The 26,274-nt window shown below is 33.2% G+C and overlaps 4 protein-coding genes across 4 annotated transcripts; 1 reads left to right on the forward strand and 3 right to left on the reverse strand.

Moving 5' to 3' along the window:
- Positions 1 to 1,711: 1,711 nt before the first annotated feature.
- LOC11406364 (protein CWC15 homolog) lies at positions 1,712 to 5,444 on the reverse strand. The gene is made up of 7 exons (XM_003608667.4): positions 5,227 to 5,444; positions 4,156 to 4,262; positions 3,969 to 4,010; positions 3,738 to 3,825; positions 3,112 to 3,202; positions 2,544 to 2,644; positions 1,712 to 2,020 (listed from the first exon to the last, which is right to left on the reverse strand). Exons 1-7 carry the CDS (start codon positions 5,355 to 5,357, stop codon positions 1,897 to 1,899), a joined length of 684 nt encoding a protein of 227 aa, XP_003608715.1. The 5' UTR covers positions 5,358 to 5,444; the 3' UTR covers positions 1,712 to 1,896.
- Positions 5,445 to 9,294: 3,850 nt separating this feature from the next.
- Positions 9,295 to 10,225, reverse strand: LOC25493611 (uncharacterized). The gene has a single exon (XM_013602162.3). It carries the CDS (start codon positions 10,092 to 10,094, stop codon positions 9,744 to 9,746), a length of 351 nt encoding a protein of 116 aa, XP_013457616.1. The 5' UTR covers positions 10,095 to 10,225; the 3' UTR covers positions 9,295 to 9,743.
- A 2,226-nt stretch (positions 10,226 to 12,451) lies between these two features.
- Positions 12,452 to 18,765, reverse strand: LOC11405541 (protein arginine N-methyltransferase 1.6). The gene is made up of 14 exons (XM_003608669.4): positions 18,273 to 18,765; positions 17,985 to 18,192; positions 17,211 to 17,336; positions 16,958 to 17,122; positions 16,757 to 16,875; positions 16,599 to 16,678; positions 16,103 to 16,374; positions 15,723 to 15,959; positions 14,762 to 14,835; positions 14,514 to 14,607; positions 14,223 to 14,372; positions 14,006 to 14,080; positions 13,086 to 13,182; positions 12,452 to 12,766 (listed from the first exon to the last, which is right to left on the reverse strand). The coding sequence occupies exons 1-14, from the start codon at positions 18,506 to 18,508 to the stop codon at positions 12,606 to 12,608; spliced, it is 2,094 nt and encodes a 697-aa protein (XP_003608717.2). The 5' UTR covers positions 18,509 to 18,765; the 3' UTR covers positions 12,452 to 12,605.
- Positions 18,766 to 21,354: 2,589 nt separating this feature from the next.
- On the forward strand, positions 21,355 to 23,181 carry LOC11407437 (probable aspartyl protease At4g16563). The gene has a single exon (XM_003608670.4). The coding sequence runs from the start codon at positions 21,443 to 21,445 to the stop codon at positions 22,889 to 22,891; it is 1,449 nt and encodes a 482-aa protein (XP_003608718.1). The 5' UTR covers positions 21,355 to 21,442; the 3' UTR covers positions 22,892 to 23,181.
- The last annotated feature ends 3,093 nt before the right edge of the window (positions 23,182 to 26,274 follow it).

Genomic DNA, 26,274 nt, shown 5'->3' on the forward strand with positions numbered 1-26,274 from the left:
AACCTGAGAGTGTGCTCCTTCTCAAAGTTTCACGTTCAATTCTTTCTAGTGCCAATTTAGGTGGGTTAATTTAGTTTCTTAAAAAAAAAATATAAAATAAATAAAATAAATATTTATTTCAATAAATATTTTAAGATACAAACCATGATCTTCTAATCTTATCTTATATTTGTAAAACTTGGGCAACTCCAGGACAAGAATTGAGGTTAAACTAACCTTTTATCATTCATAAAAATATATTTTGTTTTCTATTTATGAGCCATTTTTCCCAGTAAGATGAAAAAAATCAAACGAATTAGCAATTTTAAAAAGTATTTTTATTCCAAGTATGACTCTTAATTCATTTGAATTTTATTTTTCTACTTTACTTTTTGAAACATTTTATTTTTCTACCTGTTTTCTTCTAAATAGCTAACGGATGTCCAAATATCTAAAATAGTTGAATGGATTCTTACATACAATTGCGCAGTTTTATACCATCTTTTGTATTTCCCCGTATCTTGATTGGCTATAGCATGATCAGTTGCTCACGCATTAAACTAATGAAATAGTTTTAATACAAAAATTAAACTAATGAAATACTAGTACTACATATATAAGAAAGGAAAGTTTTGTACGACAATTATTTTTCCTTGATGGTCATTCAAACATTTGAAGAAAGTTTTCGAATTACAGCTTCATTTGGATATAAAAACTTTCGCCTAAAACTCAACCTCAACTTGTGTTCAGAAAACATATTGAACTAAGCTGTGTTTTTTTTTCTTTCTTTCGGAGGTTATATAAAAATAAAAATAAAAATTATATCTATTGATATATTTTTATTTTGTGAGTATAGTATGATATTTTTGAAAAATAGCAAAGAAGTAACACCACATCCACATGCTGAGGTGCACGAACTGTGCGAGATAACTGCAAGGATATTTGACTTTGACATAGAATCAATTTCCTTACTTTACGATGACCCGTCAATTTATTTTATGAAATATTGCTCTTTCGTGAATTTAGTCTCTAAACTATTAAAATCAACAAAAAAAAGTCCTTAAACTATACCATTATTCATCATTTGGTCCTGATTGAGAGACTAAATTGAAGGTGAAAGTATAATTTAAGGATCTTAAAATTCATTTTAATAGTTTAAGGTTCAAATTAGAGAAAGAATAATAATCCAAGAACTAAATTATACCTTTATTCGTTACTTTGCTCTTTCCCTAAGACCCCTCCCACCAAAAAATATTAAGTAAATTACACTCCCCTCCCTTAAAAAATGCTTGAATTACACTCTCATCCCCTCTTTCGCTTGAATTTCAAGTTTTAAAACAGAGAAGGCAAAATCCAAAATCAATCAAAACAAGGGAGGTAAAATTCCTCCGAGTTTTAAAATAGAGGAAGCAAAATCCAAATTCAATCAAAATCAAAATAAAGGGGGTAAAACTGCACTTAACCTTATTTTTATATAATATGTTTTGAGGGATCAAATCAGATTTTAAAAGAATGAAGTAAAACTGTGTTGAACTGATATTAATTGATTCAACTGACTTATTTTGGAGGTCTCACGGAGATTCGATCTCTAATGCTACTATCTTTAAAACCTTGGTTGGAACAAACAAGTGACAGTTTATTTTTGACACTCGTACTCTAACCCGCTAACTAAGTACCCAAGTACATTTGTAATTTTTTTAATTGCTTTCACAAATAGGGAAATGCTAACGAGTTGATTTAAAAACTATTCAAACATTTTTAGATCCAAATCATAAATTGGACAAAGTTATTACAACAGAGTATTGTGTTCAAATACAAATAAGTGAAATGTATCAACCAACACAATATTTTACATTTTAAGGTACAAACCAAAAGTTTCTTCAGGCCCCAAACAACCCATGCTTCTGACATAAGTTCTTACTTCATGTATTTGTGCAGGAATTTCCTATGGAAATCATTCCTGATGGTGTCATTGATGAATCGCTTTGCGAGCTTTGTTTCTCCACGGGCTTGATTTTTGAACACCACATCATCATCCCACCTAAACAAAACAAATTTTTAAAAAAATGAGATCATAATAGCAGATTAATGGAATTTAGATCTAAAAAATTTGTCCACTTAAAACTTTAAAGTGATTGGTCCAGTTATGGACCATTTGCATATTACTAATTCCAATTGTGCACTACTGTTCGAGCACACAAATAACGCTTGAAAAAACGGAAAATGTGAAGACCTATTTGCCGTAAAAGATAGATAGAAATGCATACAACAGTAGTGCAATGGTCAAATGGTGAATCCACCTAATATCAAAATTCAAATTATAACCATTGATTGGAAAATCAATAGTTAAGATTCAAATAGCTTTATAATTTGTAATACAAGTGCATACAATCACAATATCAATCATTGACTTTTCAATCAACGGTTATAATTTTTTTAGTTTTCCACATGAATTGAGTCCCTCACTTTAAAGAAGAGAAATGCCAAACCATTAGGGATTAGGGTTTCAGTTAAATAAGTCCTTTTCGTTAAGTGGGCAGTTCGATAAATATCAAGATTCAAACCTTCTTTTGACACTGAAAGATGTCGGATTATTTATCAATGGATTTCCACGCATAAGCTCTGCCTCCTTTACTTTAAGATCTTCCTCTTGTTGTTGTTGTTCCTGCACACAGAAAATTTACATTTTAAATAAAGGGTGATTTACATTAGTTCATAACTTATAAACATCATTACAAATTTACAATCAATTAGCATGCAAAAGGTATTAGTTACTACTTACTAAGATAGATTTTACAACCCACAAGTAAGAATTGAAGAATAGAATGGTTGACATAACAAAGAAAACTCTCCTAAAAAGGATTTCCCCTTTAACAAAAACTATCTGTTTTTCAAAATGAACCCTCAAGTCCTCTATTTATCTAAATGATCTCCCTTATAATTTCCTAACCACTCTAACTATTCCCAACTGATGTACATTCTAATTAGCTTCTCTTACTCGAAAAAAATAAAAAATAAACTAGCTTCTCTAATAGTACTCCTTACTTCTATCCTAAGAAAGGTGTTATGACCACATGTTCATCTAAAGAGGTTCAATGGCAACACTTCAAAAAACTAAAAGAATGATGTTACCTTGCGCAGCTTTTCCTGTGCCCTTTCCTTCTTTATTTGTTCGAGCTCAGCCAGCAAAGCTTCAGTGTCATCCTCATCGTCGTCGTCATCACTGATAGACAGTAAATAACATTAGTGTATACTACTATTTACAAACACAAGGAACTTGTTGCATTTCAAGCGTTGATGCAAGAAATTTGACTTCAATTCAAATACCGACGAAGATTATCTAAATTTATCCAGAGTTGATTGGCTCACAAAAAACATGCAAAAATCATGTCTTCTTTTAAGGGAAAAAAGTATCCCTCGTGTGATAATATGTTCGTTTTTTTTTATGATGCCAAGTCTTGAACCGAGGACCACAAGGTTGAAGAGTAGATTCTGCAACCAAATGACCTATGGGAAACTGGCCAATAGAAATAGCATGCATATTGATGCAGATATGCTCATGCATGCATGCTTGAAAGCTTGTCTAAATAAGATAACAACCCTTGATTGTTCTACAAATCCTAAATGATACATGCATATAAACAAGAACTTTAATCACACACATGGTTCAATTTAACTCGATTATATATATACACATCAAAGATACATCATATACACAATTGATATTGTTCACATGAAGTTTATGCCAAATTATCAACCTTTCATCATCACTGTTGACTTCAACGTCAGAATCATCTGCATCAACACTGCGTGGAATGATGTTGTCTTCAATATCTCTTTTTGTTCCTGTTAAGATAAAAACTCATCAAATTAAAAGACTGAATATAAATATTTCATGGCTTCTTTTCTTCTCCTTTCCTTGGGTAGTAATTGGAAAATCGTGTCAATGTGAAAAGTAAAGAAATCAGTTAATTTTACTAAAAGAATACCTTCCAAAAATAGATGGCCACTCCTTCCATGATCCCTGTCGTCTGTCAGAGCATGGAATAAAATTAATTAAACATTCACAATTTGCGATAAAAATGAAAACTGGTCTCACAGGAATTATAGAATATTCAAATACTACATGTACAAACTTGCAAAGCATCAGACATTGATGCAGTTCTTAGTACTTACCATTATAAGATTTATTTTTTGATGAGAAGTGCCTCCTTTCACGTTCATCAAGTTCATCGCGAAGGTTCCTTCTCTTCAACTCATCCTGTGTATCCTGCCCGTCTTTCCTATAAAAGGTATAAATGCAACATCACCAAAACCTCATACTAACATGATAACATGGAAAACTGACAACATGTAAAAAACAGTGTAGCTTCTTAATCATTTAAAAGAGAGCGGAGGGTTACAAAAAGGGAACTGTAAAGAAACCATTTCAATGACTATAGTGGCATCACCTCACACATTAAGGGACTAAAATGGTTGTTTACCCTTTGCAATTGAGGGGGGTGGGGGAAGAAAAGTGAGAGAAAATCACCAATTCGTCACCTGAAATTGCAGGGGTCAGAGCATTTACCCGCTTGAAATTTGCGAATAGGCAAAAAAAAGACCCTTATTTCGAATGACACTGGGTAACTTGGTCCTTCTGTTCTTGTAGGAACTAGTTTGACATTAAGTGATATAATTTGCTAGTAATTGATATAATTCATGGACTGATTTGCTAGTAATTGATATAATTCAGGGAGGGACTAATTTGCTAGTAAGTAATATAATTTGGGGGCTAATTTGACAGTAAATTAGATACAAGTTAATAGAAGAACCAAGTTGCTCGACATAATTCAAAATCAACGTCTTTTTGCTTATTCACAATTTTCAAGGGGGTGAATGCCCAACGCAAACAATTTCAGGGAGCAAATTAAAATGATAACATTTTGTATCCAGTTACTCAAGTACAGGTTTTCAATAAGATAAATATATATCATATCATCATTACAATAACTTCATGCATCAATTGTGTAGCCTAATCCATATGACAATACATCACCAGAGAAAAATTTCAATGAAAAAACTAACTTATGAACAGAAATTACAGTAACTATACCTTAAGATCAAATTGACTTAACATAATCAACACAAACCAATTAATTTTAATTACCCATAACATGATAAGCAAGCACAGATAAATTCGAATCGTGCATGGTATTACATAGATAAAAGGTTCAATTAGCAAAAAAATTGGGGGAAAAAACTTACCTAGGTTTGAGAGTGGTGTGCGATGCGATATCTCTTGAAGAGTACTTTTGGGAAGGACCGAAAATTCGAGTACCGCCTTGTTCGTTTCCACCTTTGGCAGGTGCCCAGGTTGGTCTAGCGGCGGTCGTCATCGGATCGAGGTTGCGACGCTTTCTGTCACCGACTTTGTTTTCCGGTGATTGAAGAAAGGAAGAAAGAAAGAAAGAGAAGATTAGTATGAATGATTACGTGTGAGCGAAAACGTGTATAAAAGAAAATTGGGCTAAGCTCACGGGCCTGGGCTTATTCCCTAATAATTGAGACATTTCTAAATGCACCTACATGTCATGTGAAGGTATCTTAAAGAGACATTTTAGTTCCTCTATCTTATTTTATTTTTGGCAAAATTACACAATTAGTCCCTTAACTTTATTTTAGGTAACACTTTCGTCCTTTATCTTTTTTTTTTTTCACGATTTAGTCCTTTATGTTATAAAATGACAATATCTTATCATTTTTTATGAATTTTTTTTTCAAAGAAATTTGATTTTCTAGGCTTGTATGATGAAGATTTACGTTTGCCTATGAGTTTGATGATTTTTTTTTGGAATTTTTGATTATTTTTTTCATAAAAAAGGATAACTATGTTGTTATTTTATAACATAAAGGACAAAATTGTAACAAAAAAAAGATAAAGGACGAAAATATTACTTAAAATAAAGTTAAGGGGCTAATTGTGTAATTTTATCTTTATTTTTCAAAACAAAATTTTTTATATAGCAACAAAACAGATTTCTATAAAAAAAAAAATGAGCCTATTCGGCAAAGGTTGGATACCATTAGATGTCTCGAGTAAAATCTTTCATCTACATTATCATAGCTTTAATTGGTTGTAGAAAATATAAATAGGAAATGTTAACAAGTGTCCTTAGGGTATTGTTTAGTAACTTTAACTTATTTTTTAATTTTATTTTGGTCCCTTAACTTTAAACCGTCTCAATTTGGTCCGATAACTTTACCTACGTTTATCTAAGTGGTCCCTTCTGTTAGTTTAAAGTTAAGGGACCACTTAGGTAAACATAGGTAAAGTTATGGGACCAAATTGAGACGGTTTAAAGTTAAGGGACCAAAATAAAATTCAAAAATAAGTTGAGGGACTAAAGCATGTATTAAACCTGATTTTTATCAAAGTTTATAAAATCAATGCATTGGAAATTAGAATTTTTTGATTTTTTTTAAAGAATAATTTCTTTATTAGGAATCCTTAAAAAGTGCTTTTAGCGCACTCATTAACAAGACTCAATATAAATTTATGAGAATATTAAGTGGCTTCTTTTGCATGAAAGTCTTCCCATTAGTGTCTTTTGTGGGTATTTAGGATGTCATTTATGTTTATGTTGGAAACTCTTAGTAGTTATTGGATTGGTTTGTTCATCATGTTACGCTCTTTGACGAGATTATGTTTATTGTTATTTGTTAGGTTATCTGGCAAGCTCAAAACCATTTAGTGTTTTAATGAAGAGAATTGGACTAACCGACAATGTCTTAGTAAAAGTAAAAAAAAATAAAAAAATAACCCTCTTTTTATAGGTCCTATGTACTCCCTTCATCCAAAAATCAATGTGAGAGGCTGCATGTATAGTCCTCCTCTGGACGATACAATAAGAGTGAATGTGTATGACAACTCTTTTCATAACCAATAATACATATCAGATTTCAGTGATGCTATGCACAAAGGTAATGGATAATGACTTTTTCGGTTCTTTGGATTTATCGGAATTACTACCTTATCTTGTGCAACACTCTATATCATTTTAAAAAGGTCTAAAGTTACTCATAATAAAAGTTTCAAAATATTATCATTGAATATGATTCCACTATAGCGATTAGGATCACTTTAAATGGGAACTACCACTTTTCATCCCAATGTCCCCCTCATCGAACAAATTCGTCACCTTAAAATTGGGGATTGAAACATCTTCTTTCAACACACTCTTAGAGAAGACAATGAATGTGATGTCTGAGATACAAAGTATTGAGCCTCTTTCAATAACATCTTGAAGATTTAGATCAGTTGTCCTCCTTAGCTCAATCTCGTGTTGTCTGCTGATGTTGTAGGTGTTGCTTGTTCGTGAGCCTAGTTTCATTTATTTTTCCTTGTTTTCTTTGTTTTTGTTTTTCCTTTCCAATTCATTAAAAAACTCAATCAAGAACGTGTTAGGTTGTCTAGGAAAAAAAACACCAGAACTTGAAATTACCGTGATCAAATAAAAAAGAATTTGTGAATTGTAATTTTTTTGGATCATAAGTTTTATACTAAATCAATTGTTTTGTGGATATTTCTAAAGCAAAGGAGAGGATCATCATCCACACGGTTACCATTCAAGCACCATTGTTATGATCTATAGTCGCCAGAATATATGTGTGGCCAAGTAGCAACAAGTCCAACAACGTCCCCACTATGTCACAACACATTCAGAAAAATGGGATACAAATAGAATGAGATGGAGTGAGACACAGATCATATATAGGAACATGTCTACTAAAGTTGAAGTTTTTTTAAAAAGGAAAATACTCAATCTTATGAAAAGAATTTTCATGAATACAACCGAATAACTTTCATTGGTGGATTGCATATTTTCATTGTTATTCATAAGAAATAACAATGCTCTTTATAATATTCACGTCTGGATAGACACGAGTTGCTCGAGTTTTATAATGGCAAGCTCTATATATCAAATTCAAACCAATCCCCTTTAAATAAATAAAAAAGAAGTCATGCTAACTTTACTTTAATCCCCTTTAAATAAATAAAATCACGGTCATGTTAACTTGTGCCTTAAGTTAACAAGTTTAAAATGGAATTAAAATATAAATGTTATCATGAAATGATAAGATTTTAAATTTTTAAAAATATTGATTACTCAATTTATAATAAAATGTTTCTATTTTAATTTTGTTAACTTGTGTTTAAGAGCATTTTCCAAAAAACATTGATTAAGCATGTGTTTGTTCATAGTGGTCCCTCGATTGTGTTGGTGTCTTTATTTATTTATGTATTTTTTTCCTTCAAGTTTTATTGATTTGTGGTAGATGTTATTTATGTCCTCGTGAGTTTAACTCAGTTGATATCGAAAATGTATAATATATGTAACGTATGGGTTCGAACTCCGGCCACCAAAAAATTCGAACCCCGGCCAACAAAAAAAGATGCTCTTTTGTAGAATTTGGGTTAATCTCTCTATGTGTGTATGTGTACTTTGACTTGGTCCGTGATTATTTTTTTCCCAAACTATTATTAATGGATGTTTTATGGCCCGTTTGTTACAGATTAAAATAAAAGTGATTTTGACATAAAATACTTTAAAGATTATATTTTAGTAATTTTATGAAAAATTAAAATTTATTTTGCGTTTTTTTACCGTAATAAAAATCATTTTTTTTAAACTAATAATTTAGTTTGTTTGGATACAATTATATAAAAAGGATTTTTTGTTACAAAATTAATTCAATCTTTTAAATCATATTTTCTCTCTCCTCTAAAAAAAATATATTTTTTGAGAAGATGCTCTTAACAGCTTCTCATTTAAAGCTTTTTTTAGATTCTAATTTTTTTATAAAACTATAACAAACGGGCTCTTATTCGGTTGAAAAAAAAAATTAGGGGGAAAATCTTTTTTTTTTTGTTGCGTAAAGAAAATCGATTATGTGACTATAATCCTATACATTATGTGGGAAAAAACGCTACAAGTCTACAATGAAAAAATAAAAATAAAACTTGCAACAAATATTTTTAGAGAAAATACAAATATAGTTGAAAATAAGTTTTGTTTTACTAAAAATTATTTAGGTGACCAACAAAAAGGGACCAGCCAGCAAATCATCACTCACTCTCTCAATATCTATGATCTGCATAATATTGCAATTTCTATTTGAGCACGTCAATATTCGTGGCATCAAATCAACCACATCAACAACATCGAATTGAACATGAACTGAGATCCAAAACCAAATCATCACAATACTTTCCTCTTTATTATGACAAATTTCTCATCATACAAATCGAATTAAACAAACAATTCATACAACTACTAAATAATTAAAGTCTCATAAATTGATAAATATGTCATGAAAATGATCGAAATCATAGAATCAAGTCCAAACAGAAACCAAACCAAATCAAATACTACTACTATAGTACACACACGAATAAGATAAAAATAAGATACAATAAACACCAAGTTCAATGATAATTGAACAACGGTGAAAAAAAAAAGCAAAGGGAAAGAAAGCATAAACTGGTAGTAGTAATAATAAGTATAACAAGAAATTAAATATGTGTTTGTATCACAGATCAATATATCATAATCACGTGATCCACCATGATTTTGACGTTAGCCTGCAGAGTGTAGCCTGGAAATCACGGTGGCTCACCGTGATTTGGCATACCAACGGAGATGCCAAACTTAAGCTAAGTAAATACAAAAGAAAGAGATGAAAAAAATAATAACCAAGCAAAGTGAGTGATAATCACATGATCAAAGTGCGAGCATTGAAAGCGAGTAGAACATTTCCTCTTGATCATTTTGCAAGTCTTGCTCTTCCTGTGAAGAAGTTGAATTAATTGAAGGAGTGACAGTAGCATGTGTTGGGAAGATTAATCTTAAAGCACGTTCCATTCTTTGTACAGTTGAAACTTGAGGTTCATTATTGAAAGCTATTTGACTCAATCTGAAAAGAAACAATTTTGATTGGTAAAGTGCTTCATCTTTGAAGAATCTAAAACCCATCAACAGCTTGAGCACACATATGGTAGTTGAAAAACCAGCTACTGCAGGTTTTGCTAATTGCAGATGAAGTTTGAGTAGAGTTGCTGCGTGCAAAACCATCTTTGAGGATATGTGGAGTGAAGGAATCAAGTTTTGTTAGGACTTATCCATTTTTTTGGGAGGAACCTTTCAAAGCACTCTATTGTCTAATAATAATTAATGTGTTTTTTTTTTTGTTCTATACCCGTGGTTTTTTATTTTAATGATGTTTGAAAGGGCAACTTGAGATAAATATGTACTTTATTGTCACTCCCTACCGTTGTTTCTTATGAAATATCTTGTGTCTATGATTGACAAAAGACTAAACCAAAACGCGATTGGCATTTAGTTGCACATGGAATTTTTTTATTTATGCACTAGCACTAGCAGCACTACCAACATATAAAATTGCTTTAAATTTGTTTTCGTCCCATAGCAAACACCACTTGAAATCTCACACGTAAGATATTTACTACAAGATGTTTTGCAAAATTATCCTTCATTAACAGTATGGTGAAAATAATAAATTAAAGAATTGAATAAAAATTTTGTAATAAATAGTTGAAAGTATAACACGAAAAAATAACGATAATATTTCACTAGTATCGTAAAATAATTTATAATTTATGACAATTTTTGCTCCAAAACGATTTAGAATTTGAAACAGATTAAGTATCTATAGCGTCGTATAAAAGCAACTCATATGTAAACTTAGTGGTGGTCCTTGTCTGTTTACATAATTAGTAGAGATCTCAAAACTTAATTAGTATAGATTTTAGTTGAACATTTTTCTGTTTACAAATTTCCCTGAAAAAAAAAAAATCAGATTTAAAAAATTGAAATTGAATATTAAAACTCAAATTTGAATAATATAGATATTATAAAATAGAAACAAATAAATTAAATTAAAATACATCTTATACAATAAAACATAGTATAGTTAACGAATTACAGTTAAAAAAAAATAGACAAACTTTCTGCTAGTCAAATTAATATGGTTTAACAAGATCTAGTCAATTCGGATAAGTTTAAGGTTCCTCAGAAAATTAGATAAAGCAAATAATACTAGTATGGCCTTATATTATATAGGTAAGAAATGCATGACACGAACACGATGTCTCAATAATTTTCAGCCGTCATATAAGTCATATACCAAAAATGTGAAATTAATTACCTAATCCAAGTATTCTATGGATAGAACTTGTAACGGTTTTGACCCAAAAAAAAGAAAGAACGAACTTGTAACGGTTCTTATTAATTATTCAAGTTGTTGATTTTTTAACGGATCTTTATTTTATATGTTGGTATACTTTGTAGCATTCACAACTTGCGAGTGTCTATATCTTACCTTGATTAAAAGATACTAGTAAAACTATGCTTTCATAAAAGAAAAAGGTAGTAAACTATGACATGGACAGAATTAACAATAATTTTCAATTGAAAAAGAGAAAAATAGACATTGCGTGTGAGTGTTTGGTTCGAGGGAAATAGACGTAGTGTGTGAGTGTGACATTAATTTAAATGAATTGATTTAGCAAAATTGATTTAAGTGAATTGCATATAAAAATAAAATGATTAATGTTTCAAGGGATAGGATCAAATGACACCAAGGTGTCAAATTAAATTTGACACCAAATCCTAATTATTAATACGGTTTTAATCTAACGGCTTCCATCAATTCATTAAGTGTTCACATGTTTGATCAAGTGGCCCATTTTTTATTTTTAGAAATAATTTATTCTTTTTTCTTTTGGTTAATTTCTTTCCAAAAATTCTAATGTTCTATATTTTTTTTTATGAAGGATTCTATATCGTTTATTCTTAGGGCTCTCTTGCACATAATTTACCCCTATTTCATTACTCCAAAACCTAATTGCCATTTTTTTTTGCTATACCAAGGTTTTATGCTTCACCTCCCTAGCTATTCACCATTACATCTTCCATCTTCTCTTTTTCTATACTAGTCGAAAACTTAATTTTGTGGCTGCTGTCCATAACTTAATTATCGTTTTGCTCATCCTATAACAACCTTATTTCTTAATTTATTGAGTTTATTTCTATTAACTATTTTTTTGAGGAGCCTTAAAAGAATTTTTTTTAAAAGAAGGGCCAGGGATGCTAAAAACATGAACATAATGAATATAATGACTAATTCTCTAATTTAAGTTCTTTATGCAAATGTTGTGAGTAAATTATTTTTGGAAAGGAATTAATCAAAAGAAGAAAGAATAAATTATTTTAAAAAATAAAGGATGGGTCACTTGATCAAGCATGTGAGCACTTAATGAATTGATGGGAGCCGTTAGATTAAAACCGTATTAATAGCTAAGATTTGGTGTCAAATTTAATTTGACACCTTGGTATCATTTGATCCTATCCCATGTTTCAATATAATTATGTAAAAATGGTGTTGATAACAAGTTTGAAGCAAAAATCAATTATGAAGGTGAAATCAATCAATTCTACTAAAAAAAAATTCAAACATGTCACGGTTAATTCTACTACACCTTTTAGAATTAATTTTACCTCCAAAATGGAATCCAACATACATGTAGTTTGGATGCTAGATGGAAACTTTTCTGTATAAAAGTATCATAAGAAATCAAGTATGATTTTGAGTTCCCCATTTGATGGATTAAAAAATGCTTCAAGTGCTGCTGCAGAGCAACATCCTTGAACACTTGTAGATACTTGGGGTCCTACAGTTCTTGGTGTTGCAAGAAGCTTTATCCCCTGCTTCCAATATCTTTTATCTGCAATTTTGTAATGAAAAGAATAAGCAATAGCTCATGGTGTTGTACAAGATCCTTTATAAGATATATGTCATATCTCAGGCCTTGATTTAGTTTTTTATTTATAATATTGTTCGTTTGCAGATGTGATGTTTGGATTGATAGCAAGTTTGACAGAATTACGGTGTACCCTGCAATGTTGGCAAAAAACTACACTTTGAAGCATCAACAAAATCACATTGTCATCGTGATTTCGTTAAACTCACTGTCATTCCAAACATGCATGCAGTCTCCAACGGGTGTTAGCCAGTGAATTTTTTAAAAGGGAACTGAGAGTGACCTGGACCAGTTGATATAACAACAGAATTTTGCAAATCCATCACCCAGTCAATCCAAAGCACAAACCCATGGCATACTCCGGTTTTGGTGAATTTAACCTGCAACAGACAATGCACAGTATTATTTAGGCAAAACAATGGTAACATCGAGCATTACACATTTATTACAGCAGTTGAGCACCATTTTAGTTCTCCAAAATTTTTTAATGATCCTGTAATATAGCATTCTATGAAGGAAATTGCATTTTCAAATTACAGTTCTGTATATTAAAAGGTAATGAAAGATAACTGCTTATGTGATATGAACAAACATACCAGGATTGACGAATGCAATGAAAGATGAGAAGAATGATGATTAATCTTTTATAGAAAAATGACATCTGAACAGAAAAGGAGAAAGAACTTTTTCCATGGGTTTCCCCTTAAACAAAAGTTTTCCCTTTTCATACAGCTCTCTCAAGTCCCTGAATGATTCCTTCCATTCTTATTCCCCCTGGTAATCTAACTGATATTGTCCCAAACTACCTACTCCCTATGGAGTCTTTTATAAGCAAAAATACATATTTTCACAGTTATCAAGGATGGAACTCAAGTGCATTTAATTTTTTCGATTACATGTAAAAAAAAATACATTTCCTAATTAACTAATCTAACCGCTGCCTTCCCTTCTATTCTAAAACGTTATTGAATCATCATCTGTTTATAACTGCCAAATAGTTAGGTCAAGTATTTCCTTGCAATGATGCCCTCGGCTAGCTAATTACTAAATCAAATCAGTTAGTAGGCTACAACACAAACAACCTGTGGAGCAAAAAGACATTTGATACCTTAGTCCTTTACGACACTAGGTACCAAACCTGCTATGCTAAATTGCTAATCATGCAAATGCATCCAAAACTTACATGATGGTTTATCATAGTACCTGGGATTTTCCTTGACATTTGCATATTTGTTTTGTGAAATCAAACTCCATCACATCAAAAGTCTCACTAAGCACCTGAAACATTATACACAATAAGGGTGAACTGAATATTGATACTAGCGCACTATTATTATTAAACAAATGGAGTTTTATTTCGTTGTTCCAATGACGGAAACAGCTTATTACAAAAACGTGAGTTTTTTAGTAGATTAATTACATCAAATTCTCCAGACTGCCAAGGGAAAAACGGCAGACAAGGACCCTCTTCCGATTTAGGTAGATGACCACAAGCTCCCAATGTAGCGTTTACACCAGAATGGTCAAAACCTTCTATCTTATTCAAGCAGCAGCGACTTTTCCAAAGATCCTGCAAATTGTTTGTCCCATCAATCCACTTTCAATGTTCTCTTATTCCTTACTCATTAACATAAACAAAAATAAATGCTTTCCCAAGATTTATAAAAATGAAGCTTTTCTCAATTCACAGTATGTGTATATTTTAACTTACAGGAAGATGGATGGCACAAGCCCTCAAAATTCCTTTACTCGGAATTATTATAGCATCTTCCGAGAGGATATAATCGAGTGTTGTACGATCCTTCCTAAAACAATTGAGTAAAAGTAAGCAACATAATGTGGAGGTGGCACCCAAAATAAAACTACCATAATATGGATGCTTCAGACTTATTAAAGCATGTCATATATGACCTAGAAAATCAAGTTCATGATTACAACATTAGCTCATGAAATATATACCAAAACCGCAGGTTCTGCCATGGAAGCATGCTATCATGTCCAAAATAGAAAGGTTCTGCTATTAAGAGGTCAACCTACAGATCAAACATATAAGCATAAATATTCAGAAATCATAGCAAATAAAAAAGGGGAAAATATCCTGAAAAGGAATTGCTATCACATATACAACTTACATGTTATTTACTACTGTATCCAACAAAAAGCTGAACATGAGACAACCTTACAGTGCAGCTAATACATTTTAATTTCTAACTTCTAGTCCAGGTGATATTAAAAAAATAGAAAAGGTTGAGTCTTGATTAGGACCACCAAATAGTGCTCCTTTGGGGAAAAATGCATCCTGACTCAAATATCAAACACTCTTTGTATGAAAGAAAAAATCAAAAGCATTTCAAATGTTTGCATTCAAAGTCTCTTTATGGAACTGAACATAGTTTTTTTTTTTTGGTGAAAACTGAACATCGCTTAACACCCTAATAAGTGATTTCTATTCTACGCCAGGGTAAGATAATTTTTAATAAAGACTAAAATCACAAACTCGAAGTAATAAATAAAAATAAATAATTGCAAATAGAAAACATAAGTATGAAACCAATGACCCTAAGGAAATAAATCTAATAATCTAATTTACACAGGTTTATTACTAGCAAGAAACATAATCAAATTTGCTCGTGTGCAATAGTCTGATAAAGCATTTGAAAATAAAATTTAAATTATTATTTCATATGCAATCATGTTTCATAAAAAACATATCAAAGTAACTCTAGATTTGCATGATTAATCAGTTCAATTCTTAATTTCTAGGCCTCTCTGTTCATGGGCAAAGTCATTTACATTTTGCATTTATGCTGCACAGGCATGAATGAAGTTATCTATGCTACATTTCTAACGGGGCTTGAAATTCATATGCATACATACAAAGCAAAGCCACACCAAGCAAGTGGAATTAGTAAAGTTCAACCTTTTTCTGGTTTGTATCATGCATGGTTAACTTTTTCACCCCTTTTCCAACAACTTCTATGGAATTAGGTGAAATATTATTTGCACAGGCAGCGGCTTGCAAATATCGTAGGCCATTTTCCTTCAGCCTGGGAAAAGATGATATTACATGTGATGCTTCTGAAATCTTTGCTACAAGAAGAGGTAAAAACACACTATCATCTGCAACCAAGCATAATGAGGGACGTCTTCCCTGCAACTGTAAAAAATAATAGTTATTGTAATCATATAGGATAAGTAGACTTAGATGAAGAGCAAAAAGTGTTTTTGTTCACAATTTGTTCCTTATACGAGTGAAAAGATCATATCTTATGTCATGAGGTGGAGGGAGGAATAGCTTACCACACTTTCTACTGCTTTCAACATCGAAAGCCTCCATCCTTTGTCTCCATAGATTGCAGCCCTTTCTGGTGGAAGTACAAGCTGAAAATCTCCGGTTGTTAAACCACGATGCAAATCCTCATTTGTTGACACTTGGGTATCTAGATTATACGAGATACTGGTATCATTATGAGTAGCATGTAAATGAATTTCTTCCCCTTTAGATACGGATATACCACTTCCTGGAACAAACCAAACACACTGTTTCCAGTGGTCACACCAATCAACAGGACCTGGAGAAGCATGAAATGCAGCCTCAGCGTTAAGGTTCTAAAACATTAAAAACTATGATATAAGAACAGCATGCCATGATACATTTTCATATAACTCAGTTTCATGTAACTTAGCTTCCAAACAGTAACAAGGAAATCATAGTAATGCAATGTATTGGTACAACTACTACACTCAAGTCTACACACCATAACCAACAAATTAAATGAAAATAACAAATCCTCACTTGTAGTTGTTGGTGATCTTATCCACCTAGGAGCAGTGGAATAATAAATTGTTCCTTCACGATCAAGTTGAAGTACCCACCTGAAGGACATAAGGAACATTGTAAACTGAAAGGAAATCAATGCTCTGATAGTTGTAATAAAACGGATATATGATTACCAGGAGACAACAGCATGAACTCTGCCATCATCGGTTGCATTTATGCACAACTCAGTTTCTCCATAACTCTCTGGCCGTTTCCAAAAATCAAATTCAAAAATTTTGAAGGGTTCTGAAAGCTGGATGGATCTTAATTTAAGTAGGAAAGTTACTGCTAATAACTTTTAATGAAGTGAGTTACAAAATTCTTTTCAAACGCACCGGTTTCAGTTCTTCTCCTATTGGATCAACATGCATGGCATATTGCTGACGTTTAACACTTAAAACACTTTCAAGTCCAGGAGGGGTAAGTCGAATGCCATCAGATGCACCAGCCTCATTACTATGCAAATCATGTAATCGCCATAAAAATGTGCTTTCAACTAGCTGAAAAAGGAGATCAGAGGGTAAGAGGCAGAAACTTCTTTAAAACTCAAAAGAGGAATAATACAACGAAAAGGATCTTTATGTTAACCTGTCCGTAAGTAGTTGCTCGATAAGGTACAGTAAGAGGGTTTTCCACCAACAAATTGTCATGTGCATGTTGTAGGGTTGGTATAAGCCCCTCACCCAATAATTCTGAATCTAATATCTCGCTCACCTGCAATAATGACATTAATTTCCCAACTGATCAATGAAGGCCTTGCTTCAAAGAGCAACGTCTTATGAGATGCCAGAAGTTAGCTATAAATTGGGCTCTCAGAATCACCAATTCATTAGTCTATCTATATACCTATTTTAACAAAACTAAGTCTTCCACACATAACACATGAAGGAATTTGTCACTTCTATTTCGGCCGTTTTTCCCTTACATCCATGCAATCTAACACGGGAACTTTACTAGTATATTAGGGCCTACTTGGATTGACTTATTTGTGTTTATCTGCCAGCATAAGCACTAGTGAGACTGTTCGAAGAGTTAATGGAAATAGCTCATGACATGTTTGTTTTCAGCTCATTTCCATATGCTCTCCTGTATAGCTTATTAAAACAGCTTATATGAAAACGATTTGACTTTATTTTATCTTTTGTTATATAAATAGCTGATAAGCACTTGTACAAAGTTGTATTTTGTTATAGAAAGCACTTAATATACAAAATTATCTTTCGCTATAAAAATAGTTTATACATAAGCATAAGCACTTAATTAACTAAGTTGTTTATCCAAACAGGGCTTACCAATCAATAAGTGAGAATCTAAAAAGTGCTAGTGCTGAAACACAAGTTGAATGAGTGAAATATGACTTACAAGAACATCAGCACATGAAGATAAATCAACACCAACTTCAAGTTCATCAGAACGCTTATTAATAACTTTAATTCTTCCTTCCAACCCATTAATCCGCATAACCTTCTTCATCAACTTCACCATAGGAAGATAAGACTCACACGCCGTCACCGTTCCTTTCCCACCCATAGCTCGTGAAGCCATCATAGAAAGCAACCCAGTTCCAGCACTGCACAATTACACATAACAGTCACATTATATTATAAGAAAAAACAAAGCAATTAAAATCGAATTTTGCGCAATGAGTACCCGATATCGAGAACGTGACAAGGTTCTGTGATGGTTTTCTCAATGGCTTCACGAAATGCAGTGTTTCTGGTGGAATCGTTGAGCATGTCTAGGTATGATGTTGTGGCGAGAAGGGGTTGGTGGAACTGGAAGGTTTGTTCGTCGTCGTCGTCTTCGTCGATGATGACCCATTCGGAGTTACCGGTTAAAGGATCGAACTTGAGCTGGAACATGCGCTGTGAGGAGCTTGAACTCATGGTGGCGGTTAGGGTTTAAGGAAACATAGAAGTAGCGGTTAGTGTTTCAAGTGCTAAAAGTAAACCTCAGCCAACACAAAACATGACTAACTTTGATGTTATTGGACAAGTTTTTTTTATCTTATATCATATTTTGTGGATAAAGTGTTATTTTCCTATTTGAGAAAGATGACAACTAGGGTATCCATGGAAGAATGGTGGGTAATTTACCCCAACCAATACACATTAGCCACATAAGCACATTTTTAAGTGGTATCCATGAACTATCTTAACCCCACCAACAAATTGTTCATTTTCATTGGTTGGTGGGTAAGTTACCCACCATTCTTCAAAGGTAATCTAGAAAAAACCTTTGAGAAAATATATATACTTAATTCAAAAAATTGGGTTGTTCTTTAGTGAATGGCAAAACAATCCAGTTTTTCTCAAGTGTTTCATTCTCATTGTATTCTTACTATCTATGTTCATCTTTCTATTGTTTTATCCTAAAAGAAGAGGGAAGAAGGAGTTTGTTCTCAAATCATGACAAAGTACACTTGTTTTGTTGGTGTCATTTAGTTTACACCACCGAATAGAATGCCTCAACTTACACTACACCACTAAAATAACACCTTGTAACAGCTTTTTTATCATAAGATCCAGATCGTTAGAATAAATTTATAATATGTCAATGGCTTATATTGAGGTGGTGTAAGTTGGAACAATGTATTTAGTGGTCCAAACTATACTTTGTCTATTTTGTTAATGTATGTCACAGTGAGGTTCGTTAGATTTTGTAGCTTTGTGTGTTTATGCAAACATGGAGGTTAATCCCTAAAACTAAGTTAATATTATCTTCTAAATTTTGGAGTACCTTGTCTAGGGACGACTCAAGTATAAGGCTACTAAAATATTCGCTTTAAACCTAAAAAAAACATTTTTTATTAGATTTTATAAACAAAAAGACCTCATATATTAAAATTTGTTTTAGGCATCACCTACAAATAAAACTTATTGGATCAATCCAGACCTTATCAAAGTAAAGTTATATTACATCAGATAGTAAAACTCCCTAAGCCAAGCTTAGGAGTTAGCTGGCAATTTTTGCATCAAAGCATTCATTAGTCAACAATCTAAAAATACTCCTTTTTATTAGATTAACAGTTATAATTTGAGCAAAAGAAATGTTGATATTCATTTTCTTAAAAATTACTATAAGAATTCTAACAAATTGCTCATCATGCGGTTCAATTTACAACTTTTGAAGATAAGGAATATTTATCTTTAATTGCTCTAGTTTCTCCTTGCTCTTATCAGTTGTCTCAAGATTATTCCCTTCAATGAGACCTTCCCCGTTAATATATTTATCAGTACAGTTCTAAGAGTAATATGACTCCACTCCATGTGAATTTGTTAATATAAAATACTCTATTCATAGGACTTTCAAAAGGATATGGAAGTTATGGTAATATTCTTCTGTGTCACAATATCTAACTTCTTTTTGGTTGATGATTTATAAAAGTGAAAACCATAAAGTTAGAATTAGGAGAAATTAATTGTTTTAGAGACGTAAATGAAACTGACTACTTGAGATAAAAAAAACACTATTGGTGGGTTTGAAATTGGGGTCCCCTAATCAATAGCTTTGCTATTTGGTTAAACATGCACAGTATATTTTGTAATGGTTGTTAGCCAAGCCTTTTAGCATCAGAATTTCACTACTATTTCCACACAGAAAAGGGTTGTAAGCAAGGACTGTGACAGGTTTTGAATTCACGAGAAAGAGAACATGAACAAACAAAAAGTAAAACAATTTGAATCCACAAGAAAGACAACTTGAATAAACAAAACAAAAAGTAAAACAAAACTAGTACCAAAGTTTGTCAAATACTATGATTGAGAGAGAAGTAAAAAACCAGAAACACAGATTGATGCACAGTCTCAAATTTAGTAGATTAAACGTCTTATATCAGGTGTGATAATTTTCATATACAAACAAAAGAATGAAACGATCGAGCAACAACACAAAAATGATTTGGTCCAGGTCCACAAAATTTATTGTGTGACTTAAAATAACTTCCAAACGACAGGAATGGTCTCAATAAGAGTCGGATAAACGTGTAAGAGCTTCTGAATTGTCAATGTTAGCTTAGCTGCACAACCAATATTGTATTTATCTTATTTTTGGTCCTGCCCTACAACTCAAATAAGCATTATAATTAAAAGTTTAGAAAAGAATAACTATATACAGAACCTTACGAGACATACTAATTGGAAGGACTAGAGTCCCGTCCACTAGGTTGCGGTTCAGTGTAAAATGTTTTGTACTTTGTTTCTTCAGAAACAATTAACCTTTGGGGTCCCTTTAACAAGTGAATTACTTATCAAGTGGTCCATGATGCATCACTGCTTAAAAAATATCAGATATTCTATCGAAAATTGACGATGTTCTTTAGAAGTTCACAATCTTCATTTATGATTGAGATGGTGATTACATGGGTGTCCATTTGATGAAACCATTGAAAAACAAATATGACATAAGTTGAGACATACATATTGATTAGGTCAAAAACATCATTTTTAAATTTTTCATTTTTACTAAAGTGATCCGTTTCAAAAGTCCCAAACAAATTTTTATGTAATCTTTTAATCTAAACTTATGGTATTGTACCAGATATAGATAGAATGGCTGCATCGCCTGCATTGCATTTTCCAACTGAATTTTGTATGGATATTGTGTACACGTGTGAGGATGCGCCCACAAGGTTACAAATTCACCAGCTGGAAACTTCAAAACCTGTGCCTCACTCTTCTTTTTCCCCTTTATAAACAACAAACAAAACACTCTCATTCTCACTCATATCATCACACACCACTCCATCTACAAATTCAAAAACTCTTCTCCTCTCTGTATTCAAGTTCCAACACAAAAAAACAAATACCCTGTTTAACCAAATGGCTTCTCCCCTGTTATTTCTCCTCCTCATCACACTCTTCATTTCACATTCTTCATCTCAAATGCTACTATTACCTCTAACACACTCACTCTCCATGATAGAATTCAACACAACCCACCACCTCCTTAAATCCACCTCAACTCACTCATTATCACGCTTCCACCGCCATAAACACCACCACCACAACCAACTCTCTCTCCCACTCTCACCAGGCTCCGATTACACTCTCTCCTTCAACCTCGGACCCCACTCCCAACCCATAACTCTCTACATGGACACAGGAAGTGACCTTGTTTGGTTCCCATGCACACCGTTCAACTGCATCCTCTGTGAATTAAAACCCAAGCTTACCTCGGATCCCTCTCCCCCTACCAACATCTCCCACAGCACCCCCATTTCATGCAACTCCCATGCATGCTCTGTAGCACACAGTTCCACCCCCTCTTCCGATCTATGCACAATGGCTCATTGCCCTTTAGACTCCATTGAAACCAAAGACTGCGGTTCATTTCACTGTCCACCATTCTACTACGCTTACGGCGATGGAAGCTTAATAGCTTCTCTCTATCGCGATACACTTTCTCTTTCTACTCTTCAACTTACAAACTTCACATTCGGTTGTGCTCATACAACTTTCTCCGAACCCACCGGAGTCGCTGGCTTCGGTCGTGGATTACTTTCTCTCCCAGCTCAGTTAGCTACTCACTCTCCTCAACTTGGAAACCGTTTTTCTTATTGTTTGGTTTCTCATTCTTTTCGTTCTGAACGAATTCGAAAACCAAGTCCACTCATATTAGGTCGTTACAATGATGAAAAACAGAGCAATGGTGATGAAGTTGTTGAGTTTGTTTATACTTCAATGCTTGAAAATCCAAAACATTCTTATTTTTACACTGTTGGCTTGAAAGGAATCTCTGTCGGAAAAAAGACCGTTCCAGCACCAAAGATTTTACGGAGGGTGAATAAGAAAGGTGACGGCGGTGTAGTAGTGGATTCCGGCACGACATTTACGATGTTACCGGAGAAATTTTATAACTCGGTGGTGGAAGGGTTTGACCGTCGTGCTAGGAAATCTAACCGGAGGGCGCCTGAGATTGAACAGAAAACTGGGCTTTCACCATGTTATTATTTGAACACGGCGGCGATAGTGCCGGCGGTGACGCTGCGTTTTGTTGGGATGAATTCGAGTGTGGTGTTGCCTAGGAAGAATTATTTTTACGAATTTATGGACGGTGGAGATGGAGTGAGGAGGAAAGAGAGAGTGGGGTGTTTGATGTTTATGAACGGTGGAGATGAAGCTGAAATGAGCGGTGGGCCCGGAGGAGTACTTGGGAATTATCAACAGCAAGGGTTTGAAGTTGAATATGATCTTGAAAAGAAGCGCGTGGGTTTTGCTAGGAGAAAGTGCGCGTCGCTTTGGGATAGACTCAATCGCGACAAAAACTAGCGTATATACCTGCACCTGCACGGGTGCATTTGGATAATTGGATTCTTTCCCGTTTCAGACACGGGTCGGGTCTTATTTTTCTTCTGTGAGAAATAAAATTGCTTATGCATGGTTCATACACTCGTGTGCTCTTGAGTGGTGAATGACTGTAACTATGTATTTATATGCATGTATATTTTTTTGTTAATTAATTATAATAATCTTACGTATGCATGAATGTACATATTTTTATTGTTTGAATGAGGATGTTGTCACTGTTAAGATGATGACATGAGAAAATCTAGCCCCAATATTTTTCAGTTGTGTGGAATGAACCAGGTACACAATCCAAGGTATGGAATGAAATTCCAAGATGATGAGTTAAATTCTCTTAACTCAGTTTGAGCCATGCCTAGGGAGTTGGGGATAGGGGACCATTGCTATTGTATGATTTTGGACAGAACTAAAAGATTCTTTGCTGTTTTAGTTCATGTAGTACTAGTACTTGTTTAACCTCTAAGTATGTTTGTCCTTCCACTGAGAGGTGCAATTTCTTTTAAAATTGTCAATGTTGTTATTAAAAGTGTGTTGGATCATGAGGGGAGTTCGGGGAACCACGCTAGTGAGAGAGATACCACACTTTTACCCAAAACCTTAAGGTAATGGGTCATCTTACTTATAAGGTGAGTGTGAGTCCATCAATTCATCATGCTCCCCCTTCAAGGGGAAGCTCTTACTTGTATCGCCCTTGCTGCTTTCTGCAGCAAATGAACCGGATGCCTTGGTCGTACCCTTCGTCTCTGATACCACTGCTGGATCACGAGGGGAGCTCGAGGAACCACGCTAGTGAGAGAGACACCACACTCTTACCAAAACCTTAAGACAATGAGTTTATGGGTTCTTTTACTTATATGGTGTTCAACCTTTACTCTTTTATCCGATGTGGGACATATAACTCACACTTGTACACAACAATAGAGTGGTTTTTTAAAAAAAAAAAAAATTTCTTGTTATATTGTTGTTATTAAGAAGAACAAAAGTGGTTGCAAGAGTGTTTTAAGATTGACTTAATTGCACTTTTGGACCCCTATCTTTTCAAAAGTTGCGGTTATGGACCCCTAACTAATTTAAATACAAAACAGCCCCCTATGTTTTGATTCTTTGGCAGTTTTGGACCCCCAGTCCATTGTTGACTCGGTCAACGCTGACGTGACACCCTAAGTGAGATGCCACGTGAATTTTTATTTATTTTTTTGCCTTGAGGGTCCAAAACTGACAAAGAATCAAAACATAGGGGGCTGTTTTGTATTTAAATTAGTTAGGGATCCAAAAGTGCAATTAAGCCTTTAAGATTCTCTTTATGAACAACGATGTCTTGTAGAGTTGAATAGCGTTTGCTATTTATAAATTACCATCGGTCTAAAATCTCAAGCAATATGAAAATTTCAGGCACCAGTAATCCTGCATGGCTGACCATGTTTACCACAAAAGTGTCAATTATTCAAAGTGAATCGAGAATGATGGTTTAGTTGGTGAGTAAATTGGAAAGCACTTTATCCACATGAAATGAAGATTATCAATGTTCAAGAAGGTTATGAAGATATTATATAAGCTGGAGAGCTGGGGAAATTATGTCTCAGGTCTCGAGACCAAGTCGGAGAAGGAAAACACTCACAAAGAAGAAGAAAAGGCAATTTTCATATTGGAAGCTGAAAAATTAAATACAGATTTTTGTTGTATTTCCTCTGCTAGTTAGGGGAAAAGCCCAGATAATTCCAACACAAACCCGATAGGAAATGTATTTTTTTTTTTAAAGGAAGGAAATAATTATATAAATGCAACTTTTTCTGCTCAAAAATATTCATTCAAACGGTTCAAGAGAAATGCAAGCGTTAGAGCATCAAAGAGAAGTCTCACAAAGCGTTAGGAGCATCAAGGAGAAGTCTCACATCTCCTCGATTTTTATTCTTAGAGTTTTTTTTTTTTTTTTTTGCATTACGTCTTTTGTTACCATAAATAACTAAATATCTTTTGATTAAGGTTCTAAAATGAACTTATATTCCTTCATTGGATTTTGTTAATGCAACGAGCTCATGACCTTCGTGTACTGTGGAGTGTGACATACATGGCCCGTATGATTGAACTTAAAACTGGGTTAAGATTTGAGTCTTGCTTTGATCAAAATAATTTCATATGAATTTTATTCTAATGTCTTTATTTTAACTAAAGAACTTTAGGTTATGTTTTTAGGTTCTAAGATTTGTGTGTGTTGTGGTTCATTTAGGCTTTCTTTGCGAGTTTGGAGGGAAGGGGAAGGGAAGACTTTGAGGATTGAAAAATATGAGGTAGAATGGAGAAATCTTTCAAAAAAATTCAAAGAGTAGTTTTTTGGAGAATGATAAATTAGTGTGTATGATTGCTATATTTTTAATTTTAAAAATAATATAACAACATGTATTAAATTTGAAGAATTTCATATAAACCCTCCCAAGCCCCCCAAAATCCTCTCCAATGCAAATTTTTAGTTCCCCAGAATGAAGAGGGTTTAATATTACGAAGAAAAGTTAACCCCCAAAACTCTCCCATCTCATTTTCCTCTATTTCTTCCACTTGCTCGTTCCTTTTTTCCCAAGCCTTCCCCTCTCTTCCCCTGCAAACTCGCAGACAAAACCTTAGATTACAAATTAGGAATTTCAACATTTTTCTTGTTTCAATTACTTGTGGGAGTGTAAGTCCCCATTTTAATAATAGTACCAATGTGTACGAGCACCTAAAGGATTGACGACCCTTTATCGTATTGCACATATAACCTTTAGGGTGATGAAGAACAACATGACATACGGAGGGATAATATCTCGTGAACCTAACTACTAAGATATGTTCCTTAGTTCATAATTGGTAATCATATGTGTATTAATTCTGACAAAAATGTACAGGGGATTCAAAGAATCATAATCGTCGTTAATAATTTAAATCAACTTCCTTTTATATCTCTGCAATTCAATCCAACTGTTTTTTGCAATCAAATCAAACTTACAAACTTTTCCCCAAAATTGATTTAAGCTTATCTAATTATATTATATATTTAAACAATAATTAAATTGATTTAGGCCACTAAGCTTTTTTTTACTAAAGGTCAACCAATTAATTATCTTATAATATTATACACAATTTTACTCAAAATAAGGGGGGATGAATATCTAAATCAAATTGAGTTAAGGGATTAAAGGAGTTAAGATCAAGAGTTCGATTTATGACAAAGGAGAAAATATTAATATAACAACTAACATACTAACATTTATCATTAAAAAAGACTTTCAAAATAAATGAATTTCTTTTTCTTTTATTTCTCTCATACTTCTCTTGTTTCAAACAAATTATCAAACCTGCTCTATTTTTTTTTT

This window comes from Medicago truncatula, chromosome 4 (genome assembly GCF_003473485.1).
Source record: "Medicago truncatula cultivar Jemalong A17 chromosome 4, MtrunA17r5.0-ANR, whole genome shotgun sequence".
Lineage (NCBI taxonomy): Eukaryota > Viridiplantae > Streptophyta > Magnoliopsida > Fabales > Fabaceae > Medicago > Medicago truncatula.

Bases quoted from the DNA above. Each gene is read 5' to 3' on its own strand.
- LOC11406364 (XM_003608667.4), bottom strand. From the start codon at position 5,357: ATGACGACCGCCGCTAGACCAACCTGGGCACCTGCCAAAGGTGGAAAC. The intron at 3,203-3,737 runs GTTGATAATTTG...ACTGTCTATCAG, and splicing joins GTCAACAGTGATGATGAAAG to TGATGACGACGACGATGAGG. The intron at 2,021-2,543 runs GTTTGAATCTTG...TGTTTTGTTTAG, and splicing joins TCTTTCAGTGTCAAAAGAAG to GTGGGATGATGATGTGGTGT.
- LOC25493611 (XM_013602162.3), bottom strand. From the start codon at position 10,094: ATGGTTTTGCACGCAGCAACTCTACTCAAACTTCATCTGCAATTAGCA.
- LOC11405541 (XM_003608669.4), bottom strand. From the start codon at position 18,508: ATGAGTTCAAGCTCCTCACAGCGCATGTTCCAGCTCAAGTTCGATCCT. The intron at 17,337-17,984 runs GTAAGTCATATT...TCATTATTGCAG, and splicing joins CTTCATGTGCTGATGTTCTT to GTGAGCGAGATATTAGATTC. The intron at 14,836-15,722 runs GTTGAACTTTAC...TTTGATCTGTAG, and splicing joins ATGATACAAACCAGAAAAAG to GTTGACCTCTTAATAGCAGA.
- LOC11407437 (XM_003608670.4), top strand. From the start codon at position 21,443: ATGGCTTCTCCCCTGTTATTTCTCCTCCTCATCACACTCTTCATTTCA.